The sequence below is a fragment of the Larimichthys crocea genome, chromosome V (genome assembly GCF_000972845.2).
Source record: "Larimichthys crocea isolate SSNF chromosome V, L_crocea_2.0, whole genome shotgun sequence".
Classification (NCBI taxonomy): Eukaryota; Metazoa; Chordata; class Actinopteri; family Sciaenidae; genus Larimichthys; species Larimichthys crocea.
In genome coordinates this window covers 4,630,994-4,658,946 of record NC_040015.1, presented here as the reverse complement: position 1 = coordinate 4,658,946, position 27,953 = coordinate 4,630,994, and the positions used below count along the sequence as shown (strand labels likewise).

The window sequence follows — 27,953 nt, the reverse complement described above, 5'->3', positions numbered from 1 at the left end:
CCAGTAACAGGGACGGTGAACCAGCACAGACAATAGCAGGACCTCCCCATAGATAAAATCATTAAAAAAAAATTGAGTGTCTGCTGTGCAACATTTGGGAACTGTTGGTTTGTTGACAACCTGTCTGAAAATCTGACTGCTCGTGATCATCACAATCTCTTATAGCGATGTTACCGTGTGTCCAGATCTCATGGTGAGTAATGGAAATAAATGATAACCAAAACTTTGATAAGAGTTATAGGCCAGAGTTATCTCTTTAGAAAACAGGTTTTACCAAAACAAAAGTATTCTTTTGCAGTCCCTAATCTAATCCTGTCTACTTTCAGTAACCATGGGTCAGGAACAATCACAGGATCCACGGGAAAGCCAGTCAGACCCAGAGGAGCCAAGCCAACCTGACACGAACAAGAGCTGTCAGTCTGGTAGGAGGACCAACCCAACATCCCCAGACACAGAAAGAAAACCCTGCAGAGGGCTGTGGGACGGAGGCTGGATTGGAAGCAGAATGGGATCACTCCCACATGGACCAGAAACGGTAGCAAAAACAGTTTGGTATGAGGGTGAAAACATAGACCAGGGTGTCAGTGAAGACTGGAACAGAAAGGAACCCAACTCCCAGACAGTTTGGTATGACAGTGACACAATGGATCAGAGAAAACAGGAACAGTTGGAGCAGGGAATGAGAGAGCAGAAAGAATGTGATTTGAGCTCACCCCAAACTTCTGGTCTCAGTTCTCCACAGCTGTTAGAACAGAGTCTAAGCTCTCATCAACTGTCTGCAACTCTTAGTCAGCCACATGCTGCTGGAACGCAGCCAGTTCAGTCACATGGGCCTAGTGCACAAAGACGGGAAGTACATGGATCACAGCTAGAGGAGGAAGTAGGGCCAGATTGTAAGGAGGGAGGAGTGGAGGGAGACAGAGAGGAGGTCAGTAACAGAGAGACGAATTACAGCAGACAGAGTTCTGAAACAACAGGCATCGAAGAGCGAGGAGAAGACAAGCAAGGGAACGAAGAGAAAGGAGCAAAGGGTAAAAAAAAGAGGAGAAAGAAGAGGGGGAAGAGAGGAGGCGCAGAGGCCAAGCTTAGCTCCAGCTCTAGTATAGAGTCCCAGAGTCAGTCAGAGATCCAGACACAGAGGGAACAAGTGACAACCCTGAACACGCAGTCAGAAACAGAGTCAGAAGCCAAGGATAAAACAGGAAGGGCAGATATTCAGTCTCCCAGTGCTCCTGAGCCAACCCGGAGAGAGGAAGCTGACAAGGACGCCATGCATCTACCCAGGCAGACAGAGGGCGAGACCAGGGACATTCGTGGACCTGCCTGTGATGTTACAAATTTAGGAGCTGGTTATAAGACTCCAGAGTTTAGTCCGACAGACCACGGAAGAACAGATGTGACTGAAGTCACAGCTCCACAGACACTGGAAACAAAGGAGTTATCAGAGGATGAGAGCATGAACTGTCATTCACCTGATCACTTTAACCCCCATCCTGCTGTCATCGCTGACATCAGTGAGCCCGACATAGGGGAAATTACAGCTGTACAACTAATTGGAAAGGAAGCGCTTGACCCTGAAGAACTGGAATTAAAAGGCTTTGCCAAGGCAGTCCAGCATAAAGTGCATAACAGTGTGGAGTCAAAGGTTTTGCCAGAAAAGAAGGATTTGGCAGTTTCTGGTGAAGCTGTAGCGTGCGTGGACCAGACAGGTTTGGTGGAATCTGATCGTCCAAAGGAACTTCCTGTCGAACATTCAGACCCTACAGAATTCACAGAGGACTCGTTTCTTATGGAATTTCCTGAAGAGAATACACAAAATGTACAATCTGTGGACTTGGACAAACCAGTACAGCCTGCGGATCCCACGGGAAGACCTGTAGAATTCATGGAATCCGTGCATCCTACAGAAGCTGGGGGTCTGCCATGTGAAGGTACAGCGGATGTGTCACCACTTCAAAAAGGGGAAGGAAGGGCTGAGACGACTCTGAGTGGATATTTAGAGCATTGTTTGGCCTCTGAGATGATGAGAGATGAGCAGAACAAGGGGGAAAAGAGAAATGAGTTGTGGACGGATGAAGAGAAAGAGGGTAAGGAAATGAGTCGGGAGAGGAGGAGTGAAGAAACTGACAGTGGGATGGTGTACAGCAAGGTAGAGGGCGAGGAGTTTCCTTCCTCAGACAGAGTGAAAGAGCAGGAGTACAACAAAGCCTTAGCAGCCACAGCGGTGGCGGTTGTAACAGTAGCAATAGCATCAGCCATGTCTAGCATAGAGCTGAGGCAACAGTTCGCAGACAGTCAGGCTCAGGATCGAGAAACAGCAAATAATCAACCATTAGCACAGCATGGCAGTGTACCAACTGATACATTAAAGAAGCTGTCAGACAATTTACTCAACACAGTTCATTCCACACAACTGTCTGCACAGCTGATGGACAAAGAAAACCGTCAACTGTTAGCTATGGCACCAGCTGAGACAGAAAAGCAACCTGGAGAACATTCAAATGTTAAACTTACTGATGAGTTCACCCCTGAAGAGCAAGCTAGTGTTGAAATATCAGAGTCGCACTGTAAGACTGAGACAGAAAATATACCAGCAACACCGCCAACTAGCAACCAGCAGGCTAACCTGTCAGAACTGGCAGACAACCTTAGTTTAGCACAACACCACAAAGAGGAAACTGAAACGTTATGTTCACTAACTAAAGAAGAGGAAAGCATGCTACAGGTTAATATTAAACCTTTGCCAGAAGCAAATGAAATGACTGCAGACAGCCAAGGTCACATGCAGCTCCCCTGTCCTGTTGTAGACACAGGACAGCATCCAGAGGCTTCTGACACATCAGGTCCTGATTCTGAGGAGAATCACAAGCTAGGTGAGCACAGAACCCCCCGACCTGAGTCTGTCTGTCAGGAAGAGAATGGGATTCAAGCAGAGAGTGACGGACAGCAGTTAGATTCACATTTTCAACAGAACCAGACCCGTGACAGAGATGATAGTGACCCTGCAGAATCCATAGCTGCTGAGGGTGAGGTAGTAAGGCAGACACGTGAGCAGTGTGAGGCAGAGGGAAGTGAGAGCTGCGAAAATGGTTTCTCAGGCACATCTGGCTCGGACTGTCAGGAAAAAGAGCAGAGGAGTGATCCACGCCTGGACGAGCAGGTTGAAACACCGTGTGAAGGGGAGACTCCTACTTTCGTTTTTTCTTGCGATGCAATGCTTCCTGTTACACCCTGTGACTTCACTCCTGTGGCTGATCCCGGTTCAGAGGAACCAACTGGCCCTCTGACAGGCCAGTACCAGTCACCCCACTCATACGAGGACATGGAGCTTGTCCCCTCCGTCCCTTTTGAGGCTGACAGTGGCACGTTCCAGAGCAAAGGTCAGGAGTCCGTCACAGTGCATAACGAGGACTGTGTGTCTGAAGACTCAGGCGCTGTGGATACAGTTGATGGATGGAAGGAGAGAGAAAGGATTAAGATGACAAGTGGAGAGGAAGCCAGGGAAGAGATGGTCACAGTGGAGGACACATTTCAGACAGGTTAGTTTAACTGTTAAACTGTTACTAAATCCATAAGTGCTCTACCCTGTACTGTCTGTCTTCCTGTCTGTTTTGATTAATGCAGCCATTCTATCTTTAAATTTCCTCTTCACTTCCTGTTACACATTAACTGCTTTCTTTATTTGAGATGAACAATTTGTGGAGAAAAATCTAATTGCACAAATGTGACGTGATGTGTGTTTCAACATTAAGACAGTCGGATAAAAGGATGCAGGTGCTTGTTATCAGGTTGCTGCCAGGGTTCGTCATTAATACTAGTCAGTTCATAACAAGAACATTCAATGTCGAGGAAGTGAACTCTCCAGCTACCAGTCCACCCTTCATACTTTGGTCCACGTTTGGTTCCCTGCAGACTGAGCCACTGCTGCCACTTGGTGACAATGGCAAAGAAAATCTTCATTTAAGAGGCGCAAACCTTGAACAGAACCCAGCTCATGGTGGACGAACACCTGCCACGACTGTAACAGTAACAAAAATTATTCTAACATGTATTTAAAAACACACTGAGGAACTCCTGAGTAGCTCAGCAGGTAGCGTGCGTACCCCGTGTGCTAAAGCAGCGGCCCTGGTTTTGATTCCAACCTGCAGCCCACACACAGGTATAACTGGAAGTGATGTGTAATTGTTCTCTTATGGTAATAATGTCAGACTGCTGCACTTCAGCTGCTTTTTTATTTTGATAGAGACAGCTGAAGAGTGACAGGAATGTGGAGAGAGAGATGTAGAATGACATGCAGCAAAGAGCCACAGGTCAGATTCAAACCCTGGGCTTCTGCAGCAAGGACTGAGCCTTTGGACATGGGGCGGATGCTCTACCAACTGAGCTAAACGACTCCCAAGCACTTTAGCTGCTTAAGCATTAACTTCAGCTTTGATGCTGTAAAGCATACAACACTCTATCCATAGAGCCTTGATTCAAATGGAGAAACCCCCAAGAAACCTCTAGAAAATCAACAGGGCGGACAGACAGGAAGTAGATGTCATGTGTTCAGAATAAAACAAAACAAAAAAAGTCATATAGAGATCATAAATTTGACACAGGTACACAGTATAAAGACACGCTTTAACTGAGGGATTCTCTCAACAACCACTTCGACTCAGTTGGTAGCTGCTAAGTGTCCGTCAGAGAACGATATGTCATGAACAACATGCAGCCATCCATTTTGTAGTTTGACCACCTCACAGAATTAATGTCAACAACCTGCTGACTCTATTTACTGACAGTAGTCGGTGTCAGTGGTCGCTGACTCAGACTTTCACCACAGTTTGTTTAGACATTGGTGATGTCATTTATCCGTTTTAGATAGCTGCTCGTGAGGGAGAGAGAGAGGGAGAGAGAGGGAGAGAGAGAGAGGGAGAGGGAGAGAGAGAGCTGACTCTATTTACTGACAGTAGTCGGTGTCAGTGGTCGCTGACTCAGACTTTCACCACAGTTTGTTTAGACATTGGTGATGTCATTTATCCGTTTTAGATAGCTGCTCGTGAGGGAGAGAGAGAGAGAGAGAGAGAGAGAGAGAGAGAGGGAGAGGGAGAGAGAGACAAAGAGAGACAAAGAGAGACAAAGAGAGAAAAAGAGAGACAGAGAGAGAGAGACAAAGAGAGACAGAGAGAGACAGAGACAGAGACAGAGAGACACATTGATCCGGCTCTTCTGTTTGTATGGGGCATGGTATCCAGGCAACCCTAATGATGTCATCAAGACTTAACAGTGGACAGTGAAACTAGCAGTGAGCTGAGAAATGGTTGTGCTGTGTGTGTGGGTGTGCACGCTGTTTTGTATGAGTGTGTGCAGTCTACAAGTGTGTCTGTGAACATAAAACTAAAGCGAATGATCATTTATAAGTCTGTGTGTGTCATTAATTGAAAGCCAGTGATGCACAGCCTCGTCATCTTCTTGTAATAGCCGTGACTCAGTGACTGACCAGCATGCCGGACACAGCCACACTTTTTGTGTTAGCAGGCTCCACAAGATCTAAAGTCAGAGAAAGTAATCAGCTGTTTTTTTTTTTTGTTTTTTTTTTATTTTAAACCTTTATTTAACCAGGAAAGGTCCCATTGAGATTAAAAACCTCTTTTTTAAGGGAGTCCTGACCAAGACAGACAGCAGCTCAAACTAAGAACAGGTGTAATTGAAACAAATACAAGACACTCTTTTTTACATTAAAAGAGAAACACAACTTGTTTTTGAAAGAGAAACTTAACTTTAGCCTCAGTTTGTTTACCAAGCATCGCACATGTGGCTTAAAAGTCAGGGCCGCTGAAGGAATATGTGCCTCCTGTCTGTCTCTAATGTGACAGCTGCACATGGTAGAGCTCTTCATCTTTAGACTTAACACAGTAGATTTAAATATTTACTCGGGTCTGAAAAATCACATCAAAGTGAAAACATTTTTATTGATCAAATCTGTGATAAATATCAATTAAATCAATAGGAATCCATTGTCTAATCGTGTTCTGTTAGCTGCAGTACCAGCCAATCAGGAGCAGGAGTCCTGTGTGACATTTAAATGTTATCTCCTGAAGCAAATACGGAAAAAAAGTTTTCATATTTTCTGCATCACCAACTGAATGCATGTAGGTTCCCGTGGCAACACAACGCACGCATTGCAATAACAGACGGTTTAAAATCTGAAACTCTGAACAGAACTTCCTCCAGAGCAGGTTAGGTGTGAAGCTACTTACCATGGTGATGTACACTAAAAGAGAAAAAACGTTGTGATTTTTAAAACTCTAAAACAGAGTCGCCAACCCATTAGTCTCACTGAGTAGACTCTCAGTTGTCTGTGTGTTGCTGTGGTTAACACTGTTGTATCGCAGCATCAATGTCCTGTGGTTGAGTCGAACTTGGCCTGTGTTTACAGTTAGTAACTATGCTAATTATAACATTTGTCATTTTTACTGAGGCAAAAGTTGCACAGCTTGTCATCCTCTTACTAGCAAAGGAACACTATAATAATCAGACTTCAGCTTGTACTCATGAAATGATGCTGTGCAGGAAAACCAATACAGGATCCTTCTGTTTTATTGGGCTTAAAAATAAATAAATAATGATAATAAGTAGTAGACCCAACAGTTCCCACCAGGACCAAGCCTTTGGCTTTGTACGTCCAAAGATATATATCATAGCTGATGACAAAGTCTGATTTCCATTCAGCTGCTTCAGTCTCAGCCTCCTGCTATTGTTTCTGCTGCATCACTGCAGTGTCATCTGAATAGAGCTGAATGGATTTTATGAGTAACATATGTTCACAAGTCCAAATGTGTGCTGGGATGAAGGCCCATCAAAATAAACTAGAATTATTATTTAACCTCATCAATGAAGGCAGGACCTTTGACAAGCCTCTGTCAATATAGTTGGTGAAGAATGGTCTCAGTCCTACTGAGCTGAACCACAGCTTGCAGAGATCTACATTTACATTCTTCATTCATTTAGTTCCACTTGATGGCATTGTTTTTATCTAAACTGAACTGAAGTAACAGAGGAACGGATGGACCTCTCATAACATAACATTCTTAGGACACTTGTAGACATTCATTTAGAGAATTTCTGTTGACATGATTAAGCATATTCATGTATTCAAGAGCTTCAAACGGTGCATCTTAACACTTGTTTTATCTTGTTTTTTTATGTCAAGGCTGCTAATGTGGCTCAGAAAGAATCAGAGATATCATACCAAACCACTGGTAAAAGTTTTAGAGTAGAGTTGTCACGATACCAAAATGATTAACCACGATACGATACCAGACTAAGTATCACGGTTCCAGGTATTATCGCGATACTGCAGCCTCCTTTTATTATCATTTTTTTTAATTTTTATGAACTGCAATCAAATCAAATCAAATCAGATTTTATTTGTATAGCCCAAAGTCACAAAGTACATTTGCCTCGGGGGGCTTTACAATCTGTACAGGGAGTGACACCCTCTGTCCTTAGACCCTCGGTTCCAGTGAGGAAAAACAAAAAACCCTTTTAAAAGGGGAAAAAAGGTGGAAGAAACCTCAGGAAGAGCCACAGAGGAGGGATCCCTCTCCCAGGACGGACAGACGTGCAATGGATGTCACGTGTACAGAACAAATCAACACAAACATATTGTACAATAACAATGAATGATAAAATGACAATGAATTACAATGAATGATAAAATGACAATGAATCACAATGAATGATAAAGTGATTACAGTAGCAGTGGAACCTGTGATAGAGATAGAGAGACACAGATGCACAGCCGCAGCAAATCATAAACTAACTATAAACTGTGTAATGGAGATATGGTAGCAGTACTCAAGATATACAGTTATAATGACAGTAATGATATGTTGTTAACATGCATTAATGACACTTGTCTATGTATGTCTACACACAGAGAGAGAAAGAGAGAGAGACAGCAGCATAACTAAGGGATGACCAGAGCCAGCCCTAACTATAGGCTTTATCAAAAAGGAAAGTCTTAAGTCTATTCTTAAAGGTGTTGATCGTGCCTGCCTCCTGAACCCAGAAAGGTAGTTTGTTCTACAGAAGAGGAGCCTGATAGCTGAAAGCTCTGGCTCCCAATCTACTTTTGGAGACTATAGGAACCACAAGGAACCCAGCGTCCTGAGAGTGCAGTGTTCTAGGTAAGGTATTATGAGCTTGACCATGGTGCCTGACCATGAAGAGCTTTGTAAGTAAGGAGAAGAATTTTAAATTCTATTCTAGATTTAATAGGTAGCCAATGCAAGGAAGCCAAAATGGGAGAGATGTGATCTCTGATCTTGGTTCCTGTCAGAACACGTGCAGCAGCATTCTGAATTAACTGCAAAGTCCTAAGAGACTTATTAGAGCAGCCTGATAACAAAGAGTTACAATAGTCCAGCCTTGAAGTAACAAATGCGTGGACTAGTTTTTCTGCATCCGCCTGAGAGACAATGCGTCTGATTTTAGCGATGTTACGTAAGTGGAAGAATGCAGTCCTCGAAATTTGTTTTATGTGGACGTTAAAGGACAAATCCTGATCAAAAACAACTCCAAGATTCTTTACAGTGGAGCTGGAGGCCAGGGTGATCCCATCTAAAGTAACTAAGTCTCTAGAAAGAGAGTTTCTGAGGTGTTTGGGTCCAATTACAAGAACTTCAGTTTTGTCTGAATTTAACATCAAAAAATTGTAGGTCATCCAACTTTTTATATCCTTAAGGCATGCTTGGAGTTTAGTTAACTGATTGGTTGCATCAGGCTTGATCGATAAATATAATTGGGTGTCGTCAGCATAACAATGAAAATTGATAGAGTGATTCCTAATAATGTTCCCTAAAGGAAGCATATATAAACTGAATAGAAGTGGTCCAAGTACAGAACCTTGTGGGACTCCATGACAAACTTTGGTCTGCATGGAGGATTCATCATTGACGTGAACAAACTGAGATCGATCTAAAAAGTACGATTTAAACCAGCTTAGGGCGGTTCCTTTGATGCCAATTCGATGTTCCAGTCTCTGTAAAAGAATTTGATGGTCAATGGTGTCAAATGCAGCACTAAGATCTAACAGGACAAGTACAGAGATGAGTCCTTTGTCTGATGCCATTAGGAGGTCATTTGTAACTTTGACTAATGCGGTCTCTGTGCTATGATGCACTCTAAATCCTGACTGAAAATCCTCAAATAGACTATTGTTATGGAGAAAGTCACACAGCTGATTAGCTACAGCTTTCTCAAGTATCTTAGACAGAAAGGGAAGGTTTGATATCGGTCTGTAGTTGGCTAAGACCTCTGGGTCTAGAGTGGGCTTTTTAAGAAGAGGTTTAATTACAGCTACCTTAAAGGACTGTGGTACATATCCTGATAATAAAGACAGATTAATCATATCCAATAACGAATTACTAACTACAGGTAAAACATCCTTGAGCAACCTGGTTGGGATGGAGTCTAAGAGACAGGATGACGGCTTAGCTGCAGAAATGATTAAAGTTATTTGATGAAGGTCGATGGGGGAAAAACAGTCTAAATACATATCAGGTTTTACAGCTGTTTCCAAACTTGCTGTATCAGAATGCAGATCAATGCCTGTTGAGGGCAAGAGGTGATGGATTTTGTCTCTAATAGTTTTAATTTTATCATTAAAGAAGCTCATGAAGTCATTGCTACTTAGACCTAAAGGAATAGATGGTTCAGTAGAGCTGTGATTCTCTGTTAGCCTGGCTACAGTGCTGAAGAGAAACCTGGGGTTGTTCTTATTCTCCTCTATTAATGAAGAGTAGTAGGCTGCTTTGGCATTATGGAGAGCCTTCCTGTAGGGCTGCACGATATGGCCTATAACCAATATCTCGATATTTTTAAGCTGTATTGCGATACACGATATATATCTCGATATTTTTATTTCTCCAGTAAATCACTATGAATGTTAAATTCAACCCTTGATGCAAAAAATAACATCAGTATGATGATTCAAGTAGACCCTTCTATTAGATTAGTAATGGCTGTGTAGTGTTTTAGCTGCGTCCTCTGCCCTGCGTCAACTCACACCGGGCGCATCTTGGCAGCGTAGCTAGCCGGCCGTATTCACACGAGATCACAACATGGAAGAGATTATAAAAAGCATCTGTTGTGTCATAAATTATTGTGTGTTGTTCCACTTCAACAATTAGTCTCTTATCGTTCATGTTGAGACCCTTTGATTGATTGACTGCTCACCTGGTGCCACCGGTCGATATATCGCCCACCCCTACCTTCCTGTATTTTTTAAGATTATCTTGCCAGACTAGATGAGATTCTTCCAGTTTAGTGGCACGCTGTTTGTGTTCAGATTTACGTGTCTCTTACTTTAATTTACAAGTCTGCTGGCTATACCATGGTGCTAGCCTTCTTTGTTTAATTGTCTTCTTTTTAAGAGGTGCAATAGAGTCTAGAGTTGTCCGTAATGAGCCTGTAGGACTATCAACAAGATGATCTATTTGTGAGGGGCTAAAGGAAGCAGACAAGTCCTCTGCTGCATTGAGACATGGCATTGAATTCAATGCTGAAGGAATCACTTCCTTATAGTCCATTAATATGAACTCAAAGGTTATTAAAAAATGGTCAGACAGAAGAGGATTCTGTGGAAAGACTATTAGATTATCAATTTCAATGCCATATGAGAGAACAAGATCAAGAGTGTGGTTCAGACAATGAGGCGGTTTATTCACACTATTTACGCTAACTTGCGTAAAATGAAGCTGCCAGTGACCAGAGTTGGCCTCTCAGCAGGTGTGTCGGTGGGTCGCCTCCAAAGCAACAAATAAACTAAATTTATTACAAGTACCGTTATCACTAAAGGAGGACGAGGAGTAGCTAAACATGAGGCACACAGGGCAGGAGAGGAGAGAGAGAAGCCATCCAATAACAGAAACTAGTAAAACTCGGACTGTGGTCACTAAAGTTCAAGTCTGTGTAAAGTCAAAATAAATTTGTGTTTGAGTTTTTTAGACTAAAGAAGAAAGTGTTATTAACCACCCAGCCAAATTTGAATGATCAAAAATAACGACGTTTATGAAACTAGGTGTCAAAATCAGGTAAAAATGAGCAGTATTCTCAGCTCCAGGACTGTGGGGGCATGCCCACTGAATGTGCTGAAGCCATGCCCACTTGGCGGAATATGCAAATCTTATGTTAATGATCACCGTGTGACGTCACGTGATCTTGTTTTAGGACTGTCATAAGCATAATATGGATGCTACAGCTAGCAGTATTATTGGTATTGTTCAGCCCTATATATTTGAGCCACCAGAACCATAATCTATACCGTTAAGGCTTCTATACCGTTGTGCTAGGGATGGAGTTATGCAAATGTTATGTTTAATGATCACGGATTGACGTCACACAGTCACGCAGTCACGTAGGACCGCCCACAAAATCACACAAAATCCTGGACTGGAAACTGGTGAAAAACTGTTTGAACCTCTATTGTTAAAAGTCTTTTCTCATGTTTTCAGCAACTATTTTACAACATATTTATTGTGTTTTGAAAGAAAACCTGCAAATGCCTTTACACAAACTTTAAGAGACCTGTTCATGCACAAGCAGAACAAGTCTAAGGATAGTGTAGAGATGTGTAGATAATCACTGATGTGAACAGTATACGAAAATCTGTTTAGGTGGACAGAGCAGAGAGCACCGTAGCAGTAACACCGATAACCGGAAGTGACAGAACAGCTTACCGTAAAGTGAGCCTTCACAGGTCCTTCAACAGTGCCTTTTTTATTCTCATTCTTATTCCCCTCCCCCCTCCCCTCCTCTTGTCCACTTATCATTTCAAATACGGTCGAGAAATTCAGTATTTTACAGTTTACCACTGTGAAATATATGTTCTACTGAAGGAGCCTTTACCTTAAGTTGATGACATCACCAGAATCCTGCAAACTGTGTCTCATAGATAAAATTTACTTTCAAACTGTTATAATGCTTTATAAACATACTTCTAATGCATTATATTGTACTTCTAGCATTTTTTTATCAAGTTATCTACACTCATAACTATTCATAATGCTTTCTAACAATAATTATAAAACATTGACACCCATATCTATAACATATTATAATGCATTGAGATCAGTTCGATTCAGATTATTTACACACCAGATCATAAATAATTTCCCCCTGGGATTATTAAAGTATTTCTGATTCTGATTAACAAAAGTTATCTCATGAGACTTTTTATACACCGTACTATTCTACCATATTATTTAGAGAGACCAAACAATTCCCACCATGAACAAGCACTTGGTGACAGTGGCGAGGAAAAACATTTTTAGAAACATATATACTGTGCTTATAGAAATGTATAATTATAGTTATGTGCAGTCACACATTCATAATTCTTTAAATACAATAATCAGATCACATTGTTTTTAAAGCATTGTATAATGACTTAAGATGTTTAGTATAATATTTGCTGGTCATTTGCTGACTAATAATAATCTAATTCTAATAATTCTCATAAATGTAAAACATTATATTCATTTTATAATGCATTATAATCACATCTTTCTTATGATCAGCACGGGGCGACTCCCCTGGCTGCAAAAAGAAATCTGATGCATGAACCCTTTTGACAAAATGACCCAGCTTCTCACCTGAGTTATCACCTCAGTTTTCTTCAATAGAACATGATGTTTGTTTTGTAAATGGTGGTCTCATTTAGAGTAAAATGGAGTTAGAGTTCATTCTCTTTCAGCTATAATATGCAACGCAACATGTCTGCATAAAGTATAGTAAGTGTTTCAAGTCCAGGTATTGATATTATTGGCATGATTTGTTTTATCCAGCAACCTATGACGACAACTAGCATTCATAGCACAAAGAGAGAACTGTATTATCCACTGACAAAGAGGCAAAAAAAATAAGTTTACTGATTCTTTTGACCCATGTTTTGTATGTCCTGATGTATTCTCATTAGGGCCCGAGCACAGCGAGGCCCTATTGTATTTCGAACGCTGAACGACGTTTTAAGAGTAAATCGCATTTTCCACAGCCCATATCCCCCCGAAAACTCACGAAAATTTGCCTACCCCCCAATGTCAGGCATAAAATTACGTATTTTGGAGGTCTCACACATGCACGCGCGCATACGCCTCCACAGCGCCACCTAGGTGCGCGTTTTTGCCGGTGCCCCTCGCCACGGTTTCGCCCACGTGCACGAAACTCGGTGGGAGTATGTAACATGCCCAGACGCACAAAAAAGTCTCTTGGTGCCCTGGGTGACAGTGAAGCGTACGGCGTCCAATTTTGCTCAGATTTGGCCTTTTCCCGTTTTGGCCTCATTTCCAGGGGTCGCATTTGAACGAACTCCTCCTAGGGATTGCATCCGATGTGCTTGAAACTTGCCGTGTGTGTTCTCAAGGCGTCCACAATGAAAAGTTATCAAAATCACAAAAAAGTCTCTTGGTGCCCCGGGCTACAGTGACGCGTACGGCGTCCAATTTTGCTCAGATTTGGCCTTTTCCCGTTTTGGCCTTATTTCCAGGGGTCGCATTTGAACGAACTCCTCCTAGGGATTGCATCCGATGTGCTTGAAACTTGCCGTGTGTGTTCTCAAGGCGTCCACAATGAAAAGTTATCAAAATCACAAAAAAGTCTCTTGGTGCCCCGGGCTACAGTGACGCGTACGGCGTCCAATTTTGCTCAGATTTGGCCTTTTCCCGTTTTGGCCTCATTTCCAGGGGTCGCATTTGAACGAACTCCTCCTAGGGATTTCATCCGATGTGCTTGAAACTTGCCGTGTGTGTTCTCAAGGCGTCCACAATGAAAAGTTATCAAAATCACAACTTTTTATCAGCGGGCGTGGCCGTGACGGTGCATCAAAGTCGACGCTGTCCATTTTTCCACGAAAATCCAAGACTCCATTGACTTTTGTGCTGATTTTCGGGCAAAAGTGTGCGGCTATCATATCTTTGTCAGAGCTGTCTGAACTTGTTTTGGTTGTTAACAGCAATATTATGCACAATTCGGCTGCAAATTAATGAGGGGGAGGGGCAAAAGCGCTCTATAGCGCCCCCTTGAATTTTTCTTTGGGACAGCCCGCCCCAGTTTTGGCAACAGGTCACGGAACTCAGCCGAATTGTAGAACATGCCAGGACCTACAAAAAACTCTCTTGGAGCAATAAGCCACAATGAACAGGAAGCGAGATATCGCTGCCGATTTTTTCACAAAAAAACAAGACTCCATTGACTTTTGGGCTGATTTTCGGGCAAAAGTGTGCGGCTATCATATACTTTGTCAGAGCTGTCTGAAACTTGTTATGATTGTTAACAGCAGTATTATGCACAATTCGGCTGCATAATTAATGAGGGGGCGGAGCAAAAGCGCTCTATAGCGCCCCCTTGAATTTTTCAGTGGAACAGCCCCGCCACAGTTTTGGACACAGAGTCACGAAACTCAGCCGAATTGTAGAACATGCCAGGACCTACAAAAAACTCTCTTGGAGCAATGGGCTAAGACTGAACAGGAAGCAAGATATTTAAGAATGAAAAGCGCCATTTTCTGTGTTTCGGCCTGGTTGACAAGGGGTCATGTTTGAACGGACTCCTCCTAGGGATTTCATCCAAGTCCCTTCAAACTTGGTAGGTGTGTTCACATAGACTTCCTGAGTAACAGTTATCAAAACGATGAATTTTGGGGAAACGGTGTGGCCATTTCCACATGCGCACATTTCAACGTGCGCACATTTCGATGTGCGCGCATATGCGAGGGCCCGACCATCGCTGCTTGCAGCTTTAATTATCTTTGATATAGCACACAACTTGTATGTCATGATGAACTAATGTTGTGTGTCCTCTCCTACAGAAGCAGACACATTTCCAGCAGCAGAAGAAGAGAGTCAGCAGACCAGCAGAGACTCAGACAGCACACACTTTCTGCAGGTGAGTCTACTCTTCATGACAGTGAACAGTAGAGATAGAATGAATACAAAAGTCTGGTTGAAATGTTTCCAGGTGCTGGGTGGGCTGTATTCACATTCATATACAGATTTCTGACAGACTAACTTGTTGCTAATGTAACCACTGCTGCTGACTGTAGTTAATTTGCTAGTTGGTTTAGTTAGCCATGCAGCTAGCGGTCTTATGAGTTGACTCTGCTTGGACTGAGAACACAGAGCATGAGGGGAGTGTTGGTGCTTACACTTCTAGCACAGGAGCTTTGGAGGAGGTGGGCAAGCGGGCAGCAGAACTGGGCCCAGCAGCCTCACAGTGCATACTTTTTTCTTTCCCGTGCATACAAGAGGTGGTATTCAGCTGCTGCGAACTGTTTGTGTACATTTATTTATAAAAAAACTAGCTCTGAAGATTGGCCTGAAGATGACTGTGATTCTGGCTGCACACTTCCTTAGATGTTTTGAACATACATTAGCTGTGCTCACATCCTCGATGCTCTCTGAGTTACGCCAGGGCAGTCCAGGTCACCTCTGATTCCATATAAATTATTTTCCAATGTTTACAAATGACGCAGTTGTTGGTCTTCTGGAGCAGCAGATATGGGAAACTGAAGGGCTGGACCTTACACTGTGTGTGTGTGTGTGTGTGTGTGTGTGTGTGTGTGTGTGTGTGTGTGTGTGTGTGTTGGCTCGGCGTGTCTTGTTTTAGTTTTGCTGCATGATGTAATGTCAAAGACAGAGAGGAGAGGAAGGAATAGGGAGGGATAAATACACATGAAGCTGCAGTAAAGATGACAGAAGCAAAGTGAGAGACGACTTTATTCCTAAATGATCTTTCCTAAAAACAGTTTCATTTGTGAAAGTAAATGTCACAGAGCCATTAACCAAGGTGAAATCATACATCAAGTTTCCAAAGTAACAGTTACACAGTGTAATACACAGTGTAACAAAGGCGAGCACAAACAAAGCATTTCAAGTCACGTCTTTGAATCAGACCTGTATTTCACTTGTTGATTGACTGTATTTAAGGTGTAATTATTCTGCATCTCCTAATTAACGGAAGCCCCTATTTGATAACTTTGATCTAAAAGTCCTCACTGCTAAGCTGACCACATAAAATGTGAAAAGTCCTGCATTTGTTCATTCTAGGCTTCTGTAGAAACATTATGGTGCAGCCTGCCAGTTCCTGTGTACATTAAAGGTTCAAGTTTATGAAAACGCAACAATTCTAATTTTATGTATTTATACACTGGTGAAAATGTGAATATTATCCCATTTCTGCCATATTCTGTAAATAATGCCCCTTAAATCTGACACACTGGACCTCTTAGGATGTATGTAGTCCAATCCAAGTTCAAACAGATCTCTAAATAAGACTTCTCCCTTTGAAAACTAACTAGGATTGAGTTCCAGTGGTCCCATTTGTGATTCGGTTGCTAAGCTCCAATGTTAAAAAATCTCTTAGTGCACCTCGCCTTTCTGCTCCTACGTTGCCTGCTGGTCAAACTCAGTTAATGTCACTCCCTGTCTGTGTTAATAATGTGTAAATAATTGGTGGATGATATAGAAGCTTAAAATGTTGCATGTGTGACTACCTGCAGCTATAAACCCAGCGCTGGTAGGCAGGGCTTTCATCCCCTCTACTACACACAGCCACATGTCTGGCTCCTGAAACCAGCTGCAGCAACCAGTTAGATTGTACTGTGACAATTGTGGCACAGAACAAATTCAAACACACACACACACGCACACAATCACACACACACAATCACACACACACATTCACACAAACCCACACAGTCAGAGTAAACGTTTTTGTTAGCTTTATTCCAAAAACTGGTGCAGGTCAAACCCAGGAGGTCAGTCAAAATAGACAAACTGAACCAGACAGGGGCCAGGAAACGGATCATCAATCTGCGAAAACTGCTTGGGGTTCAGCCAGGCAGAATAAACAAAGTAGGGATGCTAGGGTAGATGCAGTAGACAGTTAGATTGAACACTAATGAACTGGCATATACTGTACACAACTTTGCTGATGAGGGAAATGGGAAGCAGGTGAGTAAGTAGGCGGGGAAGGGCAGGAAAGTGGTTACTGCAGGGAGTGTCTGGATCTGGAATGACAATGACTGATCATTCTGTTTATACTGTGCCATATTGCCACACGGATGTCTTTTAGCTTGTATATATTTTTATATATTTTTTTTAATAATAATAATAATATATTTAATATTTTTTTACATCTTTCACTTAAATTTTATATTTCATGTTTATTGCTGTTTGCATCGGGATAAGAGGGAAACCCTATTTCATTTCTCTGTATGTCCTGTACATATAGCAGCATTGCTAATAAAGTTAACTTGAACTTGAACTTGAACATGGAGACATGAGTAACAGAGGAAGCACCAGACTGATAAAAAGAAAAGAATGTGACGCTGGATGGCGTTGTGGCACGACCAATAATACACCAAACAGATCTTGTAGTGTGACCACATCCACAACGACGTGTAGAAACACTGGAGAACCATGACCGTGTTGTCCCAGTACATGCTTGGACACATGTAGGCTACTGTACCTTGTATAGCTGCCATCACATGATCAGCACTCGGCCAATCGTATGAATGCTGATCATGGTTTCAACTCTCTACTCATTTTGCCTTTATTTCAAAGTAAGAGGTGAGTGTCTGCCTCCCTGTGGTCAGAGCAGGTATAACTACTTCCAGATGTGTTTCTGTGTGTGTGTGTGTGTGTCTCACTCGCTCTGTGTCACAGCTGGACGGTGTACAGCTGTTACCATGGTAATTGCTGTGTTTGTGTGCTGCTGATTGGTTACAGATGAAGCTGTTTGTTTCCACTTATTGGATGTAGCTCAGTGCTCTGTTCCTGTTAGTGAATAACCGTGGTTTATTTTTTATTTCATAAAGAATAACTTTGATCAGCTGAAGTCCTCAGCAGCATCTATACACTGTACTGTACGTAGGACAGGTTTACTGTGAGGGGGTTTGTCTCTTGACATGTTCCTAACACCCTGACCATGTTCATACTGCCTGATTATGATCATGTTTGGAACTGTTAGCTAATGTCAGCTGGCTGGAATGTGACCTCAGAACACTGGGGGAGTGTTCATGTTTGTCCCACAAGTGTTTTTGGACTACCTGCAGGAGGAGGTTTCTGGGCCCAGGGCATGAGGAAATGCTAATAATGGGGAGCAGAGTCGGTGTCATGCCAGAACCAGTGCCAGGTGAGTGGGCATGTAACTGGGCGCCGCAGCCTCTGTGGAAATAGGTAATGGTGAAGAGAGGGAAGAGGACGTTGACGGAGGAAGCTAAGAAGAGAAAATGAGAGAGTGAGCGAGCAAGAAGCCATCGGACAGGAATAAATTAGACTTTCAGTGGTTGGTGAGAGCTTGGTGAAATAAAAGGCTGAAAGACAGACGGCGAGCTGGGCTGACTGCTGCTGGACTAGGCAGTGATATCAGCTGCTGCTGGGTCTGCTGTTGGTGACCTTTTATTTCACCAAGCTCTCACCAACCACTAAAAGTCAGTCCCACATTTACTCTTGTCCAGCAGCTTCTTGCTTGCTCACTCTCTCCTTTTCTCTTCTCAGCTCTCTCCATCAACGTCCTCTTTGGTCTCTGCCCCTCTGTCATTATGTCCTTAGAGACTGCTGAGCCTGGTTACATTGCTCGCTTGTCCAGCTCCAGAGGGGACACTGTTCACAAGTCAGTGTCGCTTTAAGTGATTTAAAGCAATGATTTATGTTACTGATCATATTAAATGCAAAGAAACATAGAAGAGAAAAAACAGGGCTCACATCTTAGACCATAGCTAGACTTCTTGACACATCCTGTTTGAAACACCAGTGCATGATGGGAACTGTAGTGCAAGAACTCCAAAAACTACTCCAGCTGTGTTTTAAAGCAAATGTACAAGTCTTTCTAGCAAATGGAAGACAGGGAGTTTGTTTCAAAGTGAAGGACAGATATGATGGGCGGTGTGTGTGTGTGTGTGTGTGAGCGTGAGTGAGTGAGAGAGAGGGTCTGAAGGAAAAAGGGAAAAGAGGGTGGGAAGGAGGGATGGAGGGAGGGGCCGCTGTTATGAACAGATGTGGGCAGAGAGGCTCATTTTCCAACCCAAAGTGCAGCAAGAAGGACTACCAGGATACGTCGACTTTACTGGATTAAACAGACTATGGACATGCAGGACTTCGCTTTGCTCTGCAACCAAAACTTAAGTTTTCATCTCGGCCTGGAATCTGTGACAGTGAAGTGTTGTTGCTGCACTTTTCTCCCTCTCTTGTTCTGTAGCTAATTAGTGGTGCAAAAATGTTTAGTTTCATCTGATATGTGGCAGTTTTTTTCCTCTTTTGATGGCAAGAAAATCAGCAGCCTGCAGTGCTGGAAACTGCCAGTTGGATCCTTTTCTTTTTTTCCCTGGGTACTCCACCCTCAGCCGCTCACGTTATTTGTTTTTCTGACTGCGTTGCCGTCAGGAGAAAACGGAGAGACAGCAAAGAGGAGTGTGATTAATTGAGGTTTTTTTCAGAATGGTTCATAGACAGCGTGTGTGTTAACACATCATAGTTAGCTGCAGACAGAGTGAACTTTCCAGCATGTATGAGAGACACAGGCGGAGGTACAGCTTCTGTGCCAAAGGAGAGAGGACTGTGGATGTGGTGTTGATTAAGGTAAGAGTGTGTGTGTGTGTGTGTGTGTGTTTGTTGTGTGGCAGTACAAACAGTATTGATGTCTGAATATTTGTACAGTACAAGTCAGTGTTGCTGGTCAATACGAAGCTTCATCAGCTTCGGATCAAAAGCTTCTATGGAGAATGTTCATCCAGTTTGTGAACAAACAAAAGAAAAAAGAAGAAAAGGGCCAGAGGAGGACAAAAGCCTGATTCAAATGGAGATAAGACAAGCACAACGTGTGCCTTCTTTTTTCTATCATGTAGTAAAACAGTTAGTTATTGATGTGGAGTCACTGGGTCTCATGAAAACTGTCCCTCACTGAGGTTGGAAGCAGAGACTGTTCGGTGCTTAGGCCCAAATCAGAAATCTAATTAGAATTCAAAATAAAAATAGAGATAAGACTGAGCAGCTAGTCCGTCAATAAGTAGTCTATTAATCTGTGTATCTATTTACATATGTAAGTACACATATACCAATATTTGGGGACTAGTTTCACTACTGAGGTTTGATGCTAAGCTAAGCTGGCTTTCATTTGATGCCTCATGAATGACAGCCATCCAGTGCTTACCTCGACCTTGTAGAAATTGTGAATGTGTCATTCCTCTGTTGCCTCCACACTCCAGTGCCGTGTGTTTTATACACATGCTTTGTTTAAGTGCACCAAACAGTTGCTTGTAAATGGCATAATAATAGTTTTGTCATTAAAGGAAAAGGTCGATAATACAGAAGCTTAGTTAGACCCTGTTCTGTTCTGGTGCTGTTTGGCCCGTTCATTTCGGGTTTGGTAGTGTGTTTCTGAGAAGTCATTTTATGTGTAGATACACGCTTGATGGTATGACATCTTGTGTGTTCTGTAACAACCCTTTGGACCCATTATTCCATTTCATTCCCTTTAAGTACAGGCTGTTAGTAGAATCACTCCATGTCCTCAGACATGAGCGTGCTCAGAAATATCAGCTGAATTGTACTGTAGAGCTTTTTTGGAAACAGACTTAATGAAACATGAAGCAGGTTTGTTGGCTGCACTGTATGTTCTCACCTATGTGTATGTGAATGGATAGAGAAGAGTGTTGTTGGACATTCTGAGCCGTGGATTTCCCTCCTGTTACTTTTTGATTCATTCTCTTTATTTTGAGTGTGGCTTCTCACTTTCCTCTCGTGTCTCTTCCCCCTGACTCAGATCCTCCCAGCAGGAATGAGGTAGAGTCGTGAGGAAATGTATTTACCAAGTGGGACACCCTCGCCCGCTACAGCGAGGAGACGGGAACCACTCATGACGCACAGCATCTCAGATATCAAATGCATAATAATTAATAGTTTAAAAAAGATCCGTCTGAGAAGCAGAGGTGGACTAGAACTAAGTACGTCTCTGCTGTAGACATACTTACTTTACTTGTGTTTCCATTTAATGCTACTTTATACTTTATACTTCTGCTCCACTTCATTTCAGAGATAAATATTTAGTGTTTTATAATACTTTTTCCTCCACTAGTACAGTATTGTGCTACAGATCTATCGATCTAAAATCCTACATGATGAAACGGAATAAAATATTATCCTGTAACAAGATGAAACTTGTGCCAGTCAGAGTTCTTTTCATACTTTCAGTATATTTTGCAGATAATGCTTCTGTACTTTTACATTTTGTATTCACTACTTCTACTTTCGAGTATTTTTCGATGATGGTCTTTCTCTAACTGCTGAGGAGTTAAAGGTTTCAGATGACATGTTATTTATCTCAGCGGAGAGAGCTTGAGTCATCTTTTTCAAACTGACAGCTGATTTTTTTTCTTAAACATATTTCTGTCATGGAAGCAAGTATGTATGGGTGGCTGTGACTCGGAGGTAGAGCAGGTCGTCCACTAATCAGATGATCATTGGTTTGATCCCTGACTCCTCCAGTCTGCATGTCGAACTGTCCTTGGGCAAGATACTGAACCCCAAATTGCTGCTGAAGAATGCACCATTTACCATGCTGGTGTATTGTTTTGCATATTAGGAGCTTGGTGTGAGTCTTCAGCATGATTTACATGAGATGTACTTTCTTGTCAAACTTTGACAGAGCTTTGATATTCACACAGAGATATACAGATAGAAAATATGCAAAAATCTACAGATTGAGATATACAGACGGAGATTTCCAGACAGAGCTTATACAGGAGACCACACCCAATGCAGCAGTGTAGAGTTGATGAGTGGTGTTCTCTTCCCACGCTGCACATCGTCTCTTCATCTGGAAGATGTCATCATGCTGTTTATTCCTGCTCTGTGAACACCATGGCCCACATGTTATTGAGGTCGTTCATGTCTAACTGTAGATTTGAGGGTTTGGACAGCTTCTCATTGTACGTGTCAGGCTGAGGCACCGCCTATATGAGTATGAACTGTGAAAAGCTTGTGATTGGCTTTTAGTTCTGCAGCAGATTTACATGATTTGTTGAAGGTAAGGTTCATTTCACAGAACAGTCAAGATGGCTCATGTCTATGTATATAGCTACAATTTGCCTCAAACAGGCTGTATAATCTGTACAGCATTCACACCATTAGACCATTGGGTGGGATGATATAGATGATATTTGTACAGAATAGATCAGCAAATAAATCTATGTATATCCAAATTTGGATGAGAAAAAGACAAATATATGTAGATTGTAGAGTGAAGGGTGTGGACACTGTGCAACGTCAAGGGTTACCAGACAGAACCACACAACCTCCAGCACAGAGGCAGCATTCACACAGGTGTAGTAACAGACAAACACAGAGAGACATGATATCATGCAGGCCTGAGTTAAAAAGAGAGGATGAGAGAGAAGATTAGAGAGAATAGAATTAGAGAGAAAAATGTGCATTGCTTGATGGCTTGTGGTAAACAAAAACAAAGCAGTGGTTAACAGAAGGTTACAGTTTGTTTTGTCATTGGCACAATAAAACATGGACCAGAAGTATGAATAATAGATTCATTGAAACTGAGATCGACTCGCTGTAAAGACAATAACAGCCCAAAGCCTGAGGTATTAAAGGATTAGCACTAATTGACGGCGAATAGATGAGATTTTGCGCAGAGTCTCAACAGAGTCAGGCTGTCTGATTTTAGCTCGGAGATTATTCTAGAGAAAAAAATGATTTCTTTTCAACTCTGAGGACAGTTCAGAACATTCACTGTCATTTTCATGCTGTCCGCCCTGTGTAAGTCATTCAGAATTCAGAATCAAAAAAATAATAATATAAATGCATGCTAAAGCTCAGCTGCACGTAATATGAGGTTTCATCAGTCTGGGTTAGATGCAATCTTTGTAAGCGTTGTCTGCATCTACAAATGAAGTTCAGACTCGAACCATGCTAAGAGAAAGACATCCAGAAACATAGCCCACTTCTCTGAGCCCGAGCTCATCTGAGGCTGACCGAAAGAGAGTGGAAAAAGTGTGCTGTGGTCTAATGAGTCCACATTTCAAATTGCTCTTGGAAACCATGGGCATTGTGTCCTCTCGACAAAATGTATGTTTTACCCAGTGTCACTTTTTTTTTTAATCCAGGTCACAGCAAAGTCCCTGGTTTTTTTCACATGGACAGTGTTTCCTTGCTGAGACATCCTGAGAGTCACTTGAAGGTTCCTTTTCTCTGTTTTTAGGTTCTTCTTACAAACATGTCCTCATGGAGGGAGAAATTCATTGTCAGAAACACCTGCTGGTCATGATTTATGTGATGTGATCATGATTTGTGTATACTTATTGGATGGTCTGTCTTCTGACCACTCAAAGCGGTTTTACACTATGCTTGGCTGTCATGCAAGGTGCCAACTGCACCTCATTGGAGGTGATCCTTCATTGTGGCACAGGAGGCCATAGCATTTACACTGCAAAAGACATGTGGTCTATTCCAGACCCACCTCAGCAAGTGGTTTGAGTGATGTCATCGCAGTGAGTACAAAAAGGTTCTGATGCTAAAATAGCAAAGCTCACCTGGTACTGTATCTCCTCTCTAAATCAGCACTGCATGTATGTACAATGTCTTCAGTCCAGCTTTAGTCCCTCTGTGGCTGGCTGTGGCTGTGGATGTGGATGGATTTGTAGCTCCCAGTCTGAAATATTACTGTACAGCTCCGAGTCCAGACATGACCTCTGGTTACCTCACAGCTGTTTGTGTCATGTCAAAGATCTGCTATGTATCAGACAGGAAACACCCTGTATGATTCAGCTGGATCAGATATGTATCCCATCTCTTGCTACAATCAGGGGAATTTATTCTTTACACTGCTGTCAGACCCATAAAGCCCTTTAGAAATCACGTGACCAGATTGCTGTTAAAAGAGACTGTGCAGTCTTCATACCAATTATTATTCATAATTTATTTACAGTTTTGTATTCAGTACAAGCTGTATGACTGTAGCTGGCATTTCATAGTGTAGTGTAATATAATATATGCTTTTCATTGGCATCACGTCCAGCTCACCATGTCTTCACACAGACATGCAACATGTGCACATGGGGTGTAGATTGATAAATGCCGCCTGTTGTCTCCTACGTGTTGGAGAGTTGCTCTTTTGTGCAGATCTCTCGTTTCTACAGGATGTTGATAATGGACAGAGTGGCCGACATGGAGCTATCACAATAGGTCCATTGAGACAAGTGGGTGAGGGGACAAAAGAGTCATTGGCTTCAGTGATGAATGATCGCACATCTAAATGTAAGGTCGCTCTGATGGCTAGGCCCACAGGAGTTTTACAACAAGAGCAGTGACTCCAAAATCCCTGTTTCAGACTCATCAGGTTGTTAATATCCAGCACATATATTACAATCAGTCCTTTTAGATTCAACCTGTAAACCACCCATTTATACAGAATCAGGGCCAGAGGTCAGCTCTGCATTTTCTTGTACAATCTTGACTCCAAAAAAGTTTCGATGCAGTGTAAAAAATACTACAACTTCTATTTAAATACAGAACAAAGAAAATGAAGAGATTTCATGTTGGGCATTGTTTTTAAATATGCAATCAGTCTGATTTTGATGCCTTCTGTTTTATTTACATTTTACACATTGTCCCATCTTTTTTAGAATCAGAGTTGTAACTTTAGATCAGTTAGTATGGTGTGTCCTTCCAGAATAAGAGCCACTGTGTGAGGGCTAGTGTAACTCCAGAGGAGAAGGGATGCCTGAGCGACTTGAACATACGATCAAAAGCCAACAGTACAAAGGAAACTACTTTTGAAAAACAACAAAATGGTGTGGACGTGTTCATCCTCTTTTTCTATCACCTGTGGCAGGTTAACAGCCAATCGCATAGATTCTTATGCTGCCTCACTTTTTTCTGAAAAGCATCAAACAAATGGAACAAATTGTGACCTACAACTATCTTGATGTTAGAGATTCTAAAAGCTCTGACAGCCTTGTCTTTGCAGATATTTTTGAACATAAAGAAACATTTTCAACATTTATTTGAGCGGGATATTTTGAAAAAGAAACATTGATCAATCACTGATTAACTCAACTCCTAGTATAACATCCATAAGCCACAACAGGCCAGATTTATCTCGTATCACACTTCTCCTTTCACTCTGATTCTGATTCTCATTTGTTCTTCACTGAAGTTCCAGTATATAAGAGTACATAATTCACTGTAAACATCAGTTAAAATGAAATAAAGAACAATAACAACTGTAAAGTAAATCTATAAACATATATGCTCCTTTTAAAAAGATCAAAACATGCCTTGGATGTACCTCACGTCTCCATAAATCTGAATAGAATGTGTATGCGTATTTCTGCTTTGTGTACACACACAGTTTAGTCGTGAACCTGCAGACTTTAATATATCTGGCTATGAACTGTGATAATCTGTCTCAACCATAAACATGCAATGAAGTAGCATGTTGTATGTGCACGTCTACAAGATGAGTGTTCAATACATCTGAGCCGTCTGATTACTGTAACTGTGATATTTCTGAATGATCTCATGCAGATGTTGTTTCACATATAGATCCTTTGTGTGTGGCTGTCTGCTCTGGATAGAACCACAGAACAACAGAGTGTGTGTGTGTGTGTGTGCGTGTGTGTTTGTGCGTGCGTGTGTGTTTGTGCGTGCGTGTGTGCGTGTGTGTGTGTGTGTGTGTGTTCTTGCAGAAATCCAGAAGTCTCGTAGAGAACCCCTCCTACGTCTCCCTGACATTACAGTGAAATGGCTGTGTCTGGTTGCAGGGGTGGAACAATCATTTGCTTGTGTGTGTGTGCTTGGCAGAGTGTGGAAGTTCCTCTGCTGCATGTTAATATGCTTACACTATAGCTCAAATATACGACACACACACACACACACACACACACACACACACACACAGCATGTGTGGGCGGCAGTGTGTTTTCAGCAGTCACATGTGGAACCAGTGGGTGTGATGACAAATTTCCATATTGAGGGGCGCTGAGAACACTCACACACACACACATACACACACACACAGTTCTGCATAGAACCAGACGATGGTGCTTTGAGCTCCTGCCATAGCAGAGGACGTTATCAGTGTATGAAAAAGCTTTTGGAGCTGCTAAGTACTGAAACATCAATAGTATGTTCTGTTCATCACATAGATGATTCTCTTTTTCTTCCTGTCTCTTAGATCCAGAGGGAGAGGGATGTTTTCTACCCTGTCCAGCCGTGTCCTGAACCCAGCCCAGTAACAACATGTACAGGTACGACCAACAACCCTTACACTCTGCACTGGGCTGATCAGAGAGCACTCACCGTGAGGCTAATTGACCCTTGTTTAGTCCCGCCCCTTCTGCTCTGTACTCCAGTAACATTTGAGCAGACCAGCTTTCTCCTTTCCTGCATTCAGACATGCTGAGAGATGAGAAGTACTGTATGTCCCTGTACGTCTGTCCAAAATCCAAGTGGTTCATTCAATTCGGTGTTCCAAACGTTTTCCTTTTCTATCACAGAGTAAACTGACTGATTTGACATGTTTTATGATTATTCCATATTATATTCAATGCACAACAACAGAACAGAACAATGTATAAACTGAACAATGACCCAAGCAGCGAACACAATAACTACAGGAAGCTTGAGCTGATTTATTTCCGTGAATATTTAATCAGAGATTTTTTTCCAGGATAAATTTTTGTTTTTCAAAGCGTCCAAACCTTTTAGGAGCTGGTGTTGTTTATGTTTGAATGTGTGAATGAAGCACTATCTAATTAAAAAAAAGAAAAAAGTTGCATACATTTCCAGATCAAAAAGGTGAATTGAATAAAGCCAGGTTCTTTCATGTGAGTCTAAAGATTTTACAGAGGGAATTTTGGATATCTCTTTTCATCACTCTATAAATCAGAAATTACTGTCAACAGACATAAAAATCCATTTCATCCTGTTTTTAAAAAATATATATATATATATATATATATATATATATATATATCTATTATATATATATATATATATAATTCAGGCTTCTGAATGATATGTGAATTTAGGGCTACCAAATTATGGAATATTTTTTCCCACCTGGCAAAGAACTCCTTCTCTATGAAAATGTTACAAAAGATGTTTAAATGCCCATTGAACTGCATACACACACTTATATATCATATTCCTATTTTGCTTTTATATTATACTATTATTGTTATTGTCATTATAACTTGTTGATGTTATACATATGTTTTTTCTATTACCAGTTTGTCATTACTTTATGTAGTTATATTATTCTCTGTATGCCAATTTTCTGTTATTTATAACTGTGAAATTTGAACTATAGGTGGAGGTAAGTTTATGCTATTTTGGGGATTTTTATGTGGGTGTTCCTGCATCAAATGACATGAGGAAAATATCAGCAAACGCTGTGCTCTGTGCTCAGTGTGGCACTAAAATAGAAGTGTGTCAGGATGACACATCGCCTCCTGCACCTCTCACACTTTACAGTTCACTGATTTGGAACGATGGTTAAAATGTTGACAGAAGTTATGTTTGAGGTGTCCAGTGTGCGACCTCAGTCATTTGCTGTGGTTTATTTATTTTTGCCGTCATTACTAACAGTCTAGATTATCCACAGTGAACGTACAGTCGTTTCAGCTTGTGTTCCCGCACATCGAAAACAACTGTTTCTCTCGTTTCAAATGCAAAGTTCAGACACAGATGCTGTTAGGTGTATTGTTTATCTGTACAGTTGTGATGATGTCACCACCCCAGCAGTGAAGTAACCATGTTACAGATGTAATTATGTTCAGCAGGCCTGCTAGCTGTCTCACAAACACACTCAGGCTTGTTCTCTGTGGTTTGGGTGATATGAGGTCAACTTCCTGTCTCAGTGGATTGCAACCAGCACTGCAATATGCCACTCTGACA

General features: G+C 41.8%; 1 protein-coding gene across 6 annotated transcripts in view; it reads left to right on the top strand.

Moving 5' to 3' along the window:
* The window catches only part of LOC104937876 (A-kinase anchor protein 13-like), a 106,183-nt gene that overhangs the window by 47,645 nt on the left and 30,585 nt on the right, over positions 1–27,953 (top strand). For all 6 annotated transcript variants that reach the window (XM_027278709.1, XM_027278713.1, XM_027278712.1 and 3 more), the window contains exons 10-12: positions 327–3,539; positions 14,852–14,928; positions 26,230–26,302. In XM_027278709.1, the coding sequence (XP_027134510.1) occupies positions 327–3,539; positions 14,852–14,928; positions 26,230–26,302 (3,363 nt within the window). The remainder of the gene's footprint in view (positions 1–326; positions 3,540–14,851; positions 14,929–26,229; positions 26,303–27,953) is intronic.